The sequence below is a fragment of the Vidua macroura genome, chromosome 16, assembly GCF_024509145.1.
Source record: "Vidua macroura isolate BioBank_ID:100142 chromosome 16, ASM2450914v1, whole genome shotgun sequence".
In the NCBI taxonomy this organism is placed as follows: Eukaryota; Metazoa; Chordata; class Aves; order Passeriformes; family Viduidae; genus Vidua; species Vidua macroura.
In genome coordinates, this window is record NC_071586.1 from 15,318,314 (window position 1) to 15,334,884 (window position 16,571).

The following is a 16,571-nucleotide window of genomic DNA, read 5'->3' on the forward strand; positions in this document are numbered from 1 at the left end:
AGAACTAGAATAAAAACTTTTAGAATACTTTTCTTTTTCTTAGAAATTTTTTCCTCACTGACAATGTAAAAAAATCATACTTAAAATTTCAGTTTATTACTCCTAGAACAGTCTTTTTTTTAGTTTACTTAGGGAGAAAAATTGATATATTATTTTATATCTTAATAAGATATCTTCATTTTCTATCTTAAGAAGTCAATACCTTCATTTATAAGGGTTTTATACAAATACTGTGTTTATTTTTAATTGGTTAGTAATTATGATTGGTTAGCACATAGAGGTGCCAACGTGCTGGTAATTTGTTTTTTTTTTTTAAGATACTGTTTGTATATTTTTCTTTAACGATTTAGGTGTGAGTAATTGTTGCAGTCAGGATTTTTTTTTTTTTTTTTTCATGAGAATAAGTTGTTTTTTATCATTATGGGATTCTATTCTTAGGAAAAGTTGGCAAGTTTCTTATGGCTGTTTATTAACCTTGCAATTCGCTTAGCTGAGGGTACAAGACTTCATTTTATAGAAGTTTTTTTTTCTTTTTTTAAGTTTTTTTTTTTTTTTTTAACCTATATGTAACAGGGTGGGAAGGTTGGGATGGAAAGGACCCCTCTGGAAATTATTTCTGTGGGCAGAAAAAAAAAAAAAAATAAATCTGCTGCACTCAGCTGGGGGTCCCTGGTGGGGTTTCTGCCCAAATTGGTGCCTCTGCCTTGTCTGTGCTCGTGGGCCTGTCCCTGGCACCTCCACTGGCTTTGCCTCCATCCAGGACTCCAATTTCTACTTTTTAAGGAATTTCAGGCCCTTTCTCCACTTTGTGCTGCTCTACCAGAAGGAGATTTGGGTTTGACGGAATTTGGATGGGAGGATTCCCACCGCTGGGCAAGAGAGGCAAACCCCAAGCACTCAACAGAACAAAAATGCAGGGGGTGAAAGGATTCCAGCTCACCATCAGCGAGTCTCTTCTCAAAGTCACAAAGGTGGCCACGTTCATGTTCACGTCGTGCTCGCTGAGAACCTTGAGATCTGCAGCAGGAGCCCCCTCTGGCACCAAAGCAAGGAGAATATCAAAGCACGGCAGACCCCAAAGGAGCACTCTGCACAAAATCAGGATTTCTCCAAAATCCATTGGGCTGGGGCTGACAACACACTGAGGTCCAGCTGCAAAACGTGGGGATGCTCCTCCTCCTTTTATTGGCAGTTATTTTGTTGGGCATTAAAAATCCGTGGCCATGCCAGATGAGGGAAAGAAGGGTGAGGAGAATTTGGAAAAATTTTTGGCTTAACAGGGGGAAAAAAAAAAAATTGTGACATGGAAAAAGGATTTGAGATAAATCCCGAGTTTGATTTTCCTTGTGATGGTCTGGAAACAGATTTGGACAATTTAAAGCAGGCAGAGAATATTTTGTGCTGGAAAGACAAACTTTTAGCAACTTGACCTCGAAAATTCCCAAATCTTCGATGGATTTGGATACCCATTTATTTTGTGGCTAAGAGTTCTCTTTCCCCACAACATCCTGTTTTTATTTTTTTTTTTTTTTTTAACATACCCAGGTAAGGTAAAATCAGCTCATAGTAAGCAGGTAAATGGTGCTGGTCAGAGAAAGCTTCTTTGGCTTTCTGGTACAAGAGGTTCTTCGTCTCCTGGGAACAGGCTGAAGGATTCAGAGAGACCACTCTGCAGGAAAATAAAGATTTAGGGTGAAAATAGCTTTTACATGTTCAACTTTTGCATATTCTGAGTGTTTTTCTGGGTTTCCCTGCACAGCACAGGTGATCCCCAATTCCCAGCTCTATGCAGAGAAGCTGAGAGGAAAAACAACGGCCCAGTTTCCTGCTGAGAATTTCCCCTTCAAGGGATGATGGCTCTGATGGTGCCCAATAAATCCGTAATTACCACTTTGCCAAGTGGTAATTTTTTAAGATACTGTTTGTATATTTTTCTTTAACGATTTAGGTGTGAGTAATTGTTGCAGTCAGGATTTTTTTTTTTTTTTTTTTTCATGAGAATAAGTTGTTTTGCCAAGTGGTAATTAATTAATTTCATTTCGTTTCACTCAGCCTTGCAGAGGAATTCAAACTGGAAGTGCTTAAAAGCCACGAGGATGTGGCACTTGATGGTTTAGTGGTGACCACGGCGGTGGCTGATGATCTGAGAGGCCTTTCCCAGCCTCAAACTCTGTGAAATCCCATTTAATTCACTCTTTTTGCAGACGGAAGCGGGCACAGAGTCAGATTTGCAGCCTGCTGGGCTGAAATAAACAGAGTTTGATTGGAAAGCCGAGCCCTGCCCGGCAGGCTCTAAGGTGCTTCCTAAATTCCCTTTCCCTGAGAGCAGAAAAAAAGGGGAAGGATGGGGAAGGGCTTTTGGAAGAAGCCCAGGACACCCCGATCTGGGACTCACCTGAGGCTGGGCGGGTCGATGGCTTTCAGCTGGGTGGCATTCAGCAGGCACACGTACTCGGTGCCAATGGCATCCAGGGCCGTGGCATTCAGGGCATTGCCCAGCTCCACGTAGCGTTTAATTGCTGCTGAGGCCTGGGGAACACAGCTAATTAGGTGAAGTTAATTGCACCAGAAGGTGTGGTTTCACCCCCGGGAAGAACAGCCTGTATTTGATGCCTACAAAAATGCAACGGAACCATTTCAGATCTGTTCGTGTTGCTGTGAGTTTTGTGGTAGAGATAGAAATGAGATGAGATATTTGTTTTTTTTATGTAGAATAGTTTTTTTTTTTTTTTATTGTACACTATTTATATTATTTTGGTATTTTAATTTTTAATTGTTTATTTTATTTATTCTTTATTCTTTATTCTTTATTCTTTATTCTTTATTATTATTTTACGGCATACCATTTTTATACGGTATTAGAAGGTGTTGTGTTTGAATTTAATTGGTGTCTAATTGAATTTAATCTAGTGAAACTTAGTTCATTGGTTGGTAAGGGTTATTGTTTATTAAACAATATATGTTATATATATCTGTTATATGTTTATGAAACTCTTATAGATATGTTTCAATATTTTCTATGGATTTTTATGGGATAAACTTCTTGTTTTATAGGTGTCAACTGTTTTTTTTACAGTAATAGATTGTTGTACTAACTGATTTTTATTCTTATGTTGTTTCTTTTTTTTAATGGGAATTTAACAGGTTAGCTTAGACCAGAAAGCCCTGATTTTATGAGGCCTTTCTTTTATAAAGTTTCTGCTCATTGGGCCACCCAAAATTCCAGCACCAAAGATGCTTCAACCACCTGGGAACCCCCTCAGCGAATCCCAAACCAGCCCCCAAAGCCAGGAAAGCAGCGCCAAGCCCCTACCAGGGACTGCGAGGGCCGAGGCTGGGTTTTCAGGAATGCAGCCAGCATGTCAGCTGAGCTCAGCTTCCAGCTGGAAATCTCCTCCGGGCTCAGCAGGGGAAGGAACGGGCCCATGCTGGAGAGCACGTTTTCGGGATAACCATCGGGATACCTCTGCGGAGACACCGCGGTTACGGGGACGGAGCGGGGCTGAGGGAAAGGTGGACTGAGGATTTTAGGGCTGGTTTCATCTCTCAGACAGGGATTGGAGGGAGGATGGAGCCACGTTGCTCTCAGAGGTGCCCTGTGAAAGGCTGAGGGCCAACAGGCCAGGCAAACTCTGATTAGACGTAGAAATAAGAGATAAGAAAGAAATATTTTCCCAGTAAAGGTGGTGAAAACCTGGGAGAGGAGCTGAGAGACAGTGGATTAACATCCTTGGAGATCCTAAATTCCCCAGGACAAGGCCCTGAGAGATCCCATCAGTGGAAATTTGACTCCTATCCTTGGAGATCCTAAAATCCCCAGGACAAGCCCCCGAGAGATCCCATCAGTGGAAATTTCTTGGAGATCCTAAATTCCCCAAGACAAGCCCCCAAGAGATCCCATCAGTGGAAATTGGACATTTTTGGGCTGGAATTACCTCTTCCAGGTATTCCTTCAGCACAGCCAGCTGGGGGTTGCTGAAGGGGTAGGTGAGGACCTGGGAGAGGTGATTTTCCAGGGAGGAATTCCGGAGGCAGGCGCGCAGCTGCTCGGGGCTGTAGTAGGCAGGCATCAGCTCATCGTTCAGAATTGTCTCTGTTATCTCCAGCTCAGCTGGGCAACCTGCTGAAGCCATGGCAAACTCAGGGTTCAATTAAATCCTTTGGCTCCAAGCTTTGGGTCCCAGAGTCATTTTGGCTGGAAAAGCCTCCAAGGTTGATCTGTGCCCCATCCCCTCTTTGTCACCAGCACTGAGTTCCTCGGACACCTCCAGGGATGGGCACTCCAAACCTCCCTGGGAGCCCCTCCCAAGGCCTGAGGAGCTCTGGGGTGACCCCTGGTCCCCGAGGGAGTGTGAGGGTGACCCCTGGTCCCCGAGGGAATGGTCTGGATCAGGGGGAGCTCCCCTACCGTCCGCTCGCTTGTGCCGGCGGGGCAGGAGCTCCCCGACGACGGTGGCCAGCTCCTCCCTGGACAGGGGGGAATCCCAGGCAAAGTTCCTCAGCCAGGTGGTCAAAGCCTTCTGCAAGGAAAAGGGATCATCAGGGGGATTTGGGAATGCTGGGTGTGCCCCCAGCACAGCCCCTGCTCCTCACACACCGGGCTCTGAGCCTGGAGATCCCGAACCAAAAGCGATTCCTTAAATGTTCGATTCCCCCTTTCCCCCAGCCCATCGGTGACTGGAGCTCCTCACAAAGCACCAGCAGTGATTCCTGCTCTCCCCAGGTGACAGGAAGGGCTGGATTTGCAGTTCCAGCCTGTCAGCTCTGGTGCCTTAGGTTTGAGCTTTCATGGTTTCCAGATTCTGGACTGCATTGGTTTCTAACTCTGAACTCCATTTGAAGGGTCAGCAAGTTCTCCTCACAGCTCAGGCACACAGAACAATCCTTTTCCAGCCCCAGAACCAAGGACACGGCTGCAGCTCCAGCCCCAAGAAGTGCAAACAGCAGGGAATGGAGGAGAGCAGCCTGGGAGGGTGGGACTGCAGCACCTGAGCTGGAATTGGACACTGAACCCCAGTGTGCAAATGGAACAAAACTTAGAAAAGTGTGAAAACTCCTGAGCCAGGGTCCATCTTGGGTGGAGCCTTGGCCAGGCCCTTGTACTGCCCAAGGTGCATCCTTTGAAGGCCTTTTCATAAATCCCTGCTTTATTCTTGAACTCTGCCCAGCCTCTGTTCCAGGCAGCCTCTCCAGGCACCAGCAGCACCCCAAATTGCAGATTAATTGTTCTGGTGGCTGGAAGGGATGAGCAGGATATCCCTGCTCATGCTCCTGGAGCTCAGGTAGGATCTGGGATTGGGACATGGCCCTCCCACTGTCCTGATTGGGAGTGGGGACATCCACAGCAGAGCTGGGGCTCTTCCATCCCACCTCCCCAGAGCCCTGGGGCCTCTCAGGGCTGAGCAGCAGCCCCAAAAAGCCTTTTCATAAATCCCTGCTTTATTCTTGAACTCTGCCCAGCCTCTGTTCCAGGCACCAGCAGCTCCGTGGAGCCTCCCTTCCCGCACATCCCCATCCCTGTGGCACCAGGTGCTTTGGGAAGGCAGAAGGTCAGGCTGGCTCAGCACCCCCAGCAGCCCCCAGCCCCCCCTCCCAGCCCAGCAGCACTTCCCAAAGCCCCCCAGGCCCACCCTGGGGATCTGCTGCAGGATGCTGGGATCCAGCACGGGGATCAGCCCGCTCAGCTCGCTCAGGGTGAACGCTGACCACGCCGCAGGAGGCCTGCACACAAACACGTGGGGCAAGTAAGTCAAACCTAGGAAAAGAAAAGCTTTATAAAACGTAGTTTAAACCTTACTAAGCTCACCCATTAGATTTCCATAGGAAAATAAAAATAAATTTACATAAAAATAAAAACACTTATTAAAAACACTTATAAAAATGAAAATTAATTTACATAACAATCTTGTAAGAAAACTACAATTCACATAGCTATTCTTGTAAGCCAACAGTTTGCACCTACTAAAATAAGACATCTATCCCATAAAAATCCATAAAGAAAATATATAGACTATCTAGAAGAAGTTTAATAAACATATACACTATCCATTACCAAGAAATCAACTGAGTTTCAATAATTTACTAACCTATTAAATTCAAACACAGTACCTTCTAATATCATATAAAATGAGCTATATACAGTAAAAATTCAGCTATTCTACACAAAAAAAATTAAAAACAAGTGTCTCATCTGTCCCATTTCTATCTCTAACACAAAGCTACAACAGAAACGAGCAGGAACCACCTCTCAAGGAAGAGCAAAACTGAAAAAACCACCTTTAAATCCCCCGGGATTACATCCTCGTTACACGTGGCACTAAGAAAACATCAGGTTTAAACCCTCCAACACCTCAATCACTCCCTGTTGCACCAAAGGTCATTGCAGCAGATCAGGAGAAGTTGTCAGGGACATAAATCAGAGCAGCTGGGTGGGAAAACGGCCTTGAGCAAACACATTCTTTTCTTAAGGCTCTTTCTGGAATCCAAGGAATTTCTCTTGCTCACTCTGGCCCAATTCAGTGCCAAGATCTTGGGGCAACTGACAAGGGAAGGAAAATATTTTGCTTCCCTATGTGTTAGAATAGGGATTTATCAAACATCTCTGACTGGGCAGGCAGAGGCAGATTGGCTCCTGGAAATCTGGGCCTGAGCAACAGCTTGAGCTCACCTGTGATCACCAGGCCAGTCAGAGAAGTTTGATTAATGGACAATTAATTTTTTTTTAAGAGGAAAAGCTTTTATAACGAGCAAGAGAGACACAGAAGTGACCACTTATTTTTGAGGAGAATTACACCCAGGCCTTTCAGCTGAAATAATTTCAACTCAACAACATAAAAGACCCAGTGCAAAGCTCAAAAGCAAGAAGATTTTTGGGGTTTTGATCGAGCTGCTTGGCTGGAGTTCACTCAGGCCTTAATAGCACGATGGGTTTGATGAAGGGAACAGTCCAGGAGAAAAGCCCATACCCAAAGGTGGTGTTGCCACTGCTGAGGACGTCCCTGATGGCCTCTTCTTGCTCAGGCAGGAAAGATCCACACTGGCTCAAATCCTTCAGCAAACTGCCCCCAGAACTCCTGATGTACTCCCCACCCAGGTCACACACCAGCCAGCCCAGGATCTCAGCGTTCTCCTTATTTATCTGTGTGCCTGGAATTCTCTGGAATGAAGGCAGAGGCATTAACTGGGATGGAGCATCCCTGGACCCCAATTCCTGCAGGATCCCAGTCAAGCCCCACAGGACTCCAATTCCTGCAGGACCCCAGCATTTTCCTTGTTTATTTGTGTGCCAGGAATTCTCTGGAATAAAGGCAGAGGCATTAATTGGAATGGAGCATCCCTGGATCCCAAGCTCTGCAGGACCCCAATCCCTGCAGGACCCCAAGCCCTGCAGGACCCCAATCCCTGCAGGATCCCAATCCCTGCAGGATCTCAGCATTTTCCTTGTTTATTTGTGTGCCAGGAATTCTCTGGAATAAAGGCAGAGGCATTAACTGGGATGGAGCATCCCTGTACACAGATCCCTGCAGGACCCCAATCCCTACAGGACCCCAATTTCTGCAGGACCCCAATCCCTACAGGACCCCAATTTCTGCAGGACCCCAATCCCTCTCCTCATACCAGACACTCCAGAGCCTCCAGGAGCAGCTGCTGCCTCTGAGGGGCCTCCCTGGGCAGAACATCCACGTTTGCCTTCCCAATGTTGGTGAAGAACTGGCTGCAGTTCCCTGTGGCTGCATAGTCTGAGGGGCTGGGAAGACAAACTCCATGAATTTTAGGGAATGAGATCGAGCTCAGCACATCCCGTGTCTGATAAAACATCTTCCACACTGAACTCCAGGAGCTGCTCTTCCCCCAGTTTTCTTCTATGCCATTAAATCCTTTTAAAATCCCTTGAGTTTAAAAAATGGTTCTTAAAAAAAATCAATTTTCACCTGAAGGAATCAGTTGTGTGAGACACAGCTTAAAACTGTTCAGGGTTTGGGTACAGAACCACAGCAGGAAGGTGCTGGAACAGGGGAATCCACTTTATTCCCTGTTTTCTTGGGTGTTGTAAGGGAAAAGCACATTCAGAGGCCTGGGAATGCTAAAATTGGCCTTGGACACTGCCTGGGATGGGGCAGCCTCAGCTCCTCTGCAAAACCTGGGCCTCCCCACCCTCACAAGGAAGGATTTATTCCCATTTCTCACACAAATCTACCCTCCTGCAGCTTTCTGCAATCCCATTTTTTATTCCCCAGGAAGAAGCCTAAACAACTCTGAGCTAGAAATCAAATCAGTCAGCCTGGTTATAAACTAATCCTCATTTTTCCCTATGTTGCTCTAAGGCAATGGGATGAAAAGCACAGCAGAGTTACCTCAAAAACAGCAGCAGGTCTTGGGGATAACTGTCCCAATCCTTGGGAATCCCATGCAGAGTCACCATCTTCAGCAAGCAGCTCAGCTGGAGGGACACCAGGGATGGCATCAAGGAGAGGAACCACCAGGAAACACAGGGAAAAGGTAAAATAATGTCAAGATGGTGGGAATTTCAGGCTTTCTGTGCTGGCAAGCCCCCAAGAGAATTGCATTGACCTGAGGCCGTGGAGAAGCTTCCAAAATGGAATGACAGAGCTGGGCTTGTGGGTGTGGAGTTTGGATAGAAGTAATATCCCATGGTGGGAAACGTAAGATTTTAAAGCTTTAGAATATAGAATATAAAAGATGTATTTTTAGCATATAGTATATCTAGAACATAGCATTTTAGAATATAGTATTTATAGAATCTATTTTAGAATGTAGTAATATATATTTTGTTTTAAGGCAGAGGCTGGTCCTTCTTCTACTCCTTCTTCCCCATGGGTTTGGGTGGTTTTGTGTAATTGGATAAAAAAGTCCCCATTGCAGGCACGGGTGGTTGGGTATTGGGGTAAAAGTGAAAATAATTGAAGTGTCATTTCTTAATTGCACAGTTTATCCTTAAAAAGCCTTGTAGAGAGAGAGATGGGGCTGCATTTTTAGTTTGTTGGAGTGAAGTGCTGCAGAACTCAGGGTTTGTGAGACTGTGACAGGGATGGGAACTAACAAACATCTGAGTCTGACCAAGAACTACTGACTCATGAATTTAATCCTGACCCTGGCAAAAGAAAAAAAAAAAAAAAAAAAAAAAGATGCAAAGAATCCACAAAGGATTTTACACTGCTCTGAAAAAAGGAAAAAAAAAGAGTGACAGAAGACAAAAAAGATGGAAATCAGAGGGTTTGGAGTGCTCCTCTCTTCAGGGAAATTCCGAGCTGTGGGAAGGACACTCAGGACATTTGTTCACAGGAAGGGATCACAGGGATCACCCTGCCACCCCAACAACCCCCCTTGTCCCTGGGTCACCCTCTGGGGGAAGAACCTGTCCCCAAAACCCATCCTAACCCCCCTGGCACATCCCTGCTCCAGCCCCTGAAGCCCAAGGGTTGTTCTGGCTGAACAATTTCCTGCAGGACAACAGCAAACCCTTGGGAATGGGGGCATTACCTGGTCCTGGCCCAGCCTGACCTTCTTCTTCCTCATGACCTTGGCCAGCTCCTGGAACCTCTCTGCCCCCACAGCGCTGGCAGCTGCACAGGTGAAGCCCTGGAGCACAGACTGGGAGAGCCTGGGAATTCCCAGCAGGAAAATCAGAAGGGAAAAGCCTTCAGGAAGGTGCATTCAGAGCAGGACTCTGCTGCCCCCACTGCTCCTTCCAGATATAAATCTCTGCTTTCGTAACTTTCATCTCAAATACGCCAAAAGACACATCAGCCCCTCTAAAGGAATCCCTGGAATTGCCCTCTGGAAGGTTGGGGAATGCATTCCCTGCTTGGAAATGCCTTCCAGAGGCAATCTGGAGCAAGATTCCAGGTGCAGCCTGAGCCAGCAGCATCACTTTAGACAGCAGATGTGGCCCCAGGGTGTATTTGACAGCTGAGCCCTGGTAAATCTGGGTGTTCCATGGCTGTGTTTGGGTTCCCATCCCATTTCCCATCTGCTTCCCTGGGTTCCAGGGGGTGGATATGGATGCACCATGGGAAGGGTGGGAACTGCCAGGAAAACAAGCAGAAAAAGGAAGGAGAGGAGGAAAATCTTTACCTGCTGAAGTCAGGCTCTGCCTTCACCACATCACTGAAGAACATGGCAGCCTGGGAAGCAGAGGCAGAGCTCGGAGGTTTTCCAGGGAAAAGGGCTCCCTTTCCAGGGGGGGTTTGTGGAATTCACAGCCCCACAGAGGGCAGGGCTGGCAGGGAGGGGAGGGAGGAGCCCAGCCCCCCCTTACCTGCTCTCTGCTCCACGGTTTGCTGTTGAGATCCTGCACGTTTGGCTCCTCTTCCCCAAAAACAAGCAGGGATTTTGGGATGTAGCTGACCAGAGCATTGGGAATGAGTTTGACCAGCTCAGCGGGGCGGCCAACCCTGGAGGAAACCTTCAAAAACAGAACAAACCATGGCAAATCCCCCCTAGTTTTAACCCAAATCATGGCAGCACCAGAACCAGAGCATTGCTTAGGTTGGGATCAAATCCAACCTTGGATGAATTCCGCTCCGTTTATACTCTTTCCCTGGGAACATCCACTGGGAAGCAGATTTTGGGAGCGCCCCAGGAAGCAAATCCCTGCTGCCCTCGTCCCCAGGAGGCTGAGCCGGCCGAGGACGGTGGCACAGAGGCAGTGGCAGGGTGAGAGTGGCCTGTCCTGCTGCCACCCTGCCTGGCAGTGACCGACCCCGCGGGGAATATGGAATTTACAATACAGAACGTGCATCCTTAGAATAAAGCCTACCTAGAACACAGTATTTTAGACTATGCTATACCTAGAATCTATCTGAGAATATAGAAACATGTATTGCCTTTTAGAATCTATTTTATAGATATATAGAACATATTTTAGAATATAGAAATATATATTGTGTTTTAGAATCTATTTTATAGATATATAGAACATATTTTAGATATATATATATAGAATCTATTTGATAATATAGAAATATGTATTTCCTATTAGAATCTATTTTATAGATATATCGAATATATTTTAGATATATATATAGAATCTATTTGAGAATATAGAAATATGTATTTCCTATTAGAATCTATTTTATAGATATATAGAATATATTTTAGATATATACATATAGAATATATTTTAGAATATAGAAATATATATTTCGTTTTAGGATCCATTTTATAGATATATAGAATATATTCTAAAATGAAATATATATTTCTATATTCTAGAATCTATTTTATAGATATATAGAGAATATATTTTAGAATATAGAAATATATAGTTTTAGAATATATTTTATATAGAATCTATTTTAGAATATAGAAATATATATTGCATTTTAGAATCTATTTTATAGATATATAGAATATATTTTAGATATATAGAATATATTTTAGAATATAGAAATATATATTTAGTTTTAGAATATATTTTATATATATATAGAATATATTTGAGAATATAGAAATATATATTTAGTTTTAGAATATATTTTATATATATAGAATATAGAAATATATATTTCATTTTAGAATATATTTTATATATATATAGAATATATTTGAGAATATAGAAATATATATTTAGTTTTAGAATATATTTTATATATATAGAATATATTTTAGAATATAGAAGTATATATTTCATTTTAGAATATATTTTATATATATATAGAATATATTTTAGAATATAGAAATATATATTTTGTTTTAGAATAAATTTTATAGATATATAGAATGTATTTTAGAATATAGAAATATATATCTCGTTTTAGAATATATTTTATATATATATAGAATATATTTTTGAATATAGTAATATATATTTCATTTTAGAATATATATTTAATTTTAGAATATATTTTTATATATATAGAATATATTTTAGAATAGAGAAATATATATTTCATTTTAGAATCTATTTTATAGATATATATAGGATATATTTTAGAATATAGAAATATATATTTAGTTTTAGAATCTATTTTTTATATATATATATATATATAAAATATAGAAATATATATTTAGTTTTAGAATCTATTTTATAGATATATATATATATATAAAATATAGAAATATATATTTAGTTTTAGAATCTATTTTATAGATATATATAAAATATAGAAATATATATTTAGTTTTAGAATATATTTTATATATATATATATATATATAATATAGAAATATATATTTAGTTTTAGGCTGGAGGCGGGTCCTAATTGTTCCCCTTCTTCCCGGTGCCTTTGGGTGGCTGTGTGAAACTGGGTAAAAAGCCCCCACTGCGGGCAGGGCTGGCTGGGTTCTGGCTGGGTTAAAGGTGGAAACAATTCAGGTGTGGTTTCTCAGGCGGGCCCTGCTCCTGGGCGAGGCCTGAGCCCCAAAGCGGGCTCACCTTTTCCACCAGGCTCCTCTTCAGAGCAGGGGGCAGCGCGGCCACGTGCCGGGCAAAGCCTGGCAGCTGCAGAGCCTCCAGGACAACTTCTGGGGACAAGCTCCGGAGCGTGCTGCTGTTGAGGCCGCCCACCAGCGTGCCCAGCTCGGCCAGGCTCTGTCCATCCAGGATCTGCAAGGGAATCCCACAGAAAATCAGCTTGGAAAAGACCTTCGAGACCTGTCGCTGTCGAGCAGGACGGGAACAGAGAACTCCAGATCAGAAGGCAAAGAAAATGAGCTCTGATTTATTTCAAATGTACCACTCTATATATAGAGAACATCGAGAAGACTGATTCCATTGGTCTTAGAGTAAAAACATAGAGAACATCGAGAAGACTAATTTCATTGGTCTTAGAGTAAAAACATAGAGAACATCGAGAAGACTGATTTCATTGGTCTTAGAGTAAAAACACAGAGAACATCATGCAGACTAATTTCATTGGTCTTAGAGTAAAAACATAGAGAACATCGAGAAGACTGATTTCATTGGTCTTAGAGTAAAAACATAGAGAACATCGAGAAGACTGATTTCATTGGTCTTAGAGTAAAAACACAGAGAACATCAAGAAGACTGATTTCATTGGTCTTAGAGTAAAAACATAGAGAACATCATGCAGACTGATTTCATTGGTCTTAGAGTAAAAACATAGAGAACATCATGCAGACTAATTTCATTGGTCTTAAAAACATCCCACACCATTGGTGTGCAGTGAATGATGCACAGAGGCAGAACGTATCTATAAACAATGTGAATAACAAGATAGATTAGAGAATTATTTACATTCTTTCCCAACTGTTTCCCAGGGTCTCGCCTGGTTAGAAAACCTTTCTCTTTCTCTCTGACTGAGCTGAGAATATCCACAGAGACCCTCGAGCCCCAGCTGTGCCCAAGGCCACCTTGTCCCCAGCCCAGAGCTCGGAGTGCTCGTGCCTTCAGTTTGAGATTTTGTCTTTTCCAGATTCTGGGCTGCATTGGGGTTTGTAACTCTGAATTCCATTTGAAGGGTCAGCAAGTTCTCCTCACAGCTCAGGCACACAGAACAATCCTTTTTTTGTTGGATTGAGCCCTTTTCTAACCCAGGGATGGGGTAACTGAGAGGCATTCTAAAAACTTTTATTCCATTTTCAGTCTCACGTGAAGGGTGAGACCATACAGATGTTATAATTCACACCATCACAATCAGAAGCTGAATATTTCTTAATTCTATTATAAGCTTTTCTTGGCCTATCAGCTTTTGCTACACTCTGCTGTAAATGCCTTAAGATTAATAATCTAAAATTTCCCCTCGTGGGTCCTACTCCAATGCATCTTCCACAGCTCTATTTCTCTGAAGTATCCAGTCTTATTTGCAAGGCCACCCTTTGAAACTTGTTCCCACTTCCATTTCTCTCTCAACAATGCCTGTTTCTCTAGAAATTCATATTTCTCTACAAATGTTTCTCTGCAAATTCATTTCCTGCACTTTTCCAGCCCCAGAACCAAGGACACGGCTGCAGCTTCAGCCCCAAGAAGTGCAAACAGCAGGGAATGGAGGAGAGCAGCCTGGGAGGGTGGGACTGCAGCACCTGAGCTGGAATTGGACACTGAACCCCAGTGTGCAAATGGAACAAAACTTAGAAAAGTGTGAAAACTCCTGAGCCAGGGTCCATCTTGGGTGGAGCCTTGGCCAGGCCCTTGTACTGCCCAAGGTGCATCCTTTGAAGGCCTTTTCATAAATCCCTGCTTTATTCCTGAACTCTGCCCAGCCTCTGCTCCAGGCTGCCTCTCCAGGCACCAGCAGCACCCCAAATTGCAGATTAATTGTTCTGGTGGCTGGAAGGGATGAGCAGGATATCCCTGCTCATGGTCCTGGAGCTCAGGTAGGATCTGGGATTGGGACACGGCCCTCCCACTGTCCTGATTGGGAGTGGGGACATCCACAGCAGAGCTGGGGCTCTTCCATCCCACCTCCCCAGAGCCCTGGGGCCTCTCAGGGCTGAGCAGCAGCCCCAAAAAGCCTTTTCATAAATCCCTGCTTTATTCTTGAACTCTGCCCAGCCTCTGTTCCAGGCAGCCTCTCCAGGCACCGGTGCCACCTCCGGACATTCCTTGGACACCTCCAGGGATGGGGACTCCAAACCTCCTCCCTGGGCGCTTCCAATGGCTGAAACCCTTCCCAGGAGGAGTTTCTCCCTGCGAGGAGCTCTGTACCTGGTAGCCAGAGCGGAGCAGTTTGTTGACAACAGCCCTGGCCTGCTCAGCACTCCAGCCGCGGACGCTGGCCAGGGCAGGCAGAGCTGCCTCCAGCTGCTCCTCAGGGATGCTCTCCTGGATCCTGGACACCGAGAGCCCCAGGGCAGCCTGGCCCAGGGCTGCCAGCACTGCTGGGGAGAAATCCTCCAAATTCCTCAGCAGGGAGGACGCCACCTGCAAAGGTGCCAGGAGACAGAGCAGGGTCAGGGGAGCAGGATTGGATCCCACTGCCTTAAATCCCCGGATTTCTGCCTCGGGTTTGCCTGCTGAAGGCTGTGGATGTGTGGGAGAGGTTTTACAGCAACTTCCGTGAGCCAGAGAGAAGTTTGAGAGGAGGATCCATGTTCACCCCCGAAATAATTTTCTACCAAGGTCGTTGACAGAGAAACCAAGAATGAAAGAAGGAGAAATAAGAGAAAGCTGCAGGCGCCTGTTCCAATGAGCACCTTGCTTGTCTTGTGACCGATGAGTAAAGTGCAAACTTTGTAAGGATGGATAAAAAGCATGAATGCTGGAATAAAAACACTTTGAAGCCTTCTGGAAACGGAACGTGCTGCTTTGGATTGGACCATTCCCACCCCTGAGCGCTGCGAGGTGACGAAAGCCCGGCCAGACACCGCAGCAAAGAGCCAGGGTGACCCACAGGAGGGTGACAAGAGGGGACACCCCCCTGGGCGCCCACCCCCGGCCGGTTTTGTGCAGCTGAGAGGATTCCAGGCGCTCACCTGCAGCTCCTGCGGTGCCAGCGAGGAGGGAGCTCTCCCTGCGGGCATCCCCCTGCTCCAGGGGCAGCTCCTCCCGAGCCTCTGGGCCACCCCCAAAGCCTCCTCCCTGCTCAGTTTCCCCACCGCCCGGGGGCTCAGGAAACAAAGGAACCTGTCCGGGAGGCTGCGGGGACAGAAGGAGAGGCTGGGTCACAGAGGGGCTGTCGCCCTGGTTATCGAGAGTTTTCTAAAGATTCTGAGTTTACATCCTTGTAGAGAACTTTCTCACACAACTTTCTGTAAATAACCTATTTTTTGCATTCTTTCACAGAGGCGGAGAAATTTGATGTACAGGTAGTTTGTCCAGTGTCCTTGGAGAGGTGGCACGTTCACCCCCCAATCCACTGGCACCTTTTGAGAACTATAAAAGATTGGAGTCAGAAAAAATAAATGAGTCTCTTCATCGTGACCAGTGGTGCGTCGTTTTTGCTTGTGTCATCTGGTGACAAGGGGCTCCAGACCTTCCCCCTTTTCCAGAGGATGCTCCTCCCCCGGCATTTCAGCCCTGCTGGGGCCAAAGCTCCAGCTCAGAGCTGGAAAAGCCCGCAGGGAAATCATCTCCCAGGAAAAACAACCTGGGACACGGCCCTCCTCGAGAGCAAGGGCACTGGGGTTACTTGGACATGGAAGCTTTAAAGAGAAAATGAATGGAACCTTTAAAATAAAAAAAAAAATTAATAGAACCTTTAAAGAGGAAATTAATGGAACGTTTAAAAGAAAAAAAAAAATAGAACTTTTAAAGAGGAAATTAATGGAACCTTTAAAAGAAAAAAAAAATAGAACCTTTAAAGAGGAAATTACTAGAACCTTTAAAGAGAAAATTAATGGAAGCTTTAAGGAAAAAAATAATAGAATTTTTAAAGAAAAATTAATAGAACCTTTAAAGAAAAAAATCACTAGAACCTTTAAAGAGGAAATTAATAGAATCTTTAAAGTGGAAATTAATGGAACCTTTAAGGAAAAAATAATAGAATTTTTAAAGAAAAAATTAATAGAACCTTTAAAAAAATAAATAGAACCTTTAAAGAAAAAATTAATAGAACCTTTAAAGAGGAAATTAATGGAACCTTTAAAGAAAAAATAATAGAATTTTTAAAGAAAAAATTAATAGAACCTTTAAAAAAATAAATAGA

At 44.1% G+C, this 16,571-nt stretch overlaps 1 protein-coding gene across 1 annotated transcript in view; it reads right to left on the minus strand.

The window, feature by feature from the left end:
• The window catches only part of LOC128815496 (mesothelin-like), a 32,110-nt gene that overhangs the window by 3,304 nt on the left and 12,235 nt on the right, over positions 1–16,571 (minus strand). The window contains exons 11-26 of the mRNA XM_053992279.1: positions 15,400–15,562; positions 14,633–14,848; positions 12,401–12,571; positions 10,280–10,426; positions 10,096–10,145; positions 9,502–9,622; positions 8,355–8,440; positions 7,618–7,747; positions 6,966–7,156; positions 5,631–5,721; positions 4,409–4,520; positions 3,936–4,120; positions 3,314–3,466; positions 2,396–2,529; positions 1,542–1,669; positions 941–1,035 (exon numbers count right to left, since the gene is read on the minus strand). Coding sequence (XP_053848254.1) covers positions 941–1,035; positions 1,542–1,669; positions 2,396–2,529; positions 3,314–3,466; positions 3,936–4,120; positions 4,409–4,520; positions 5,631–5,721; positions 6,966–7,156; positions 7,618–7,747; positions 8,355–8,440; positions 9,502–9,622; positions 10,096–10,145; positions 10,280–10,426; positions 12,401–12,571; positions 14,633–14,848; positions 15,400–15,562 — 2,173 coding nt within the window. The remainder of the gene's footprint in view (positions 1–940; positions 1,036–1,541; positions 1,670–2,395; positions 2,530–3,313; positions 3,467–3,935; positions 4,121–4,408; positions 4,521–5,630; positions 5,722–6,965; positions 7,157–7,617; positions 7,748–8,354; positions 8,441–9,501; positions 9,623–10,095; positions 10,146–10,279; positions 10,427–12,400; positions 12,572–14,632; positions 14,849–15,399; positions 15,563–16,571) is intronic.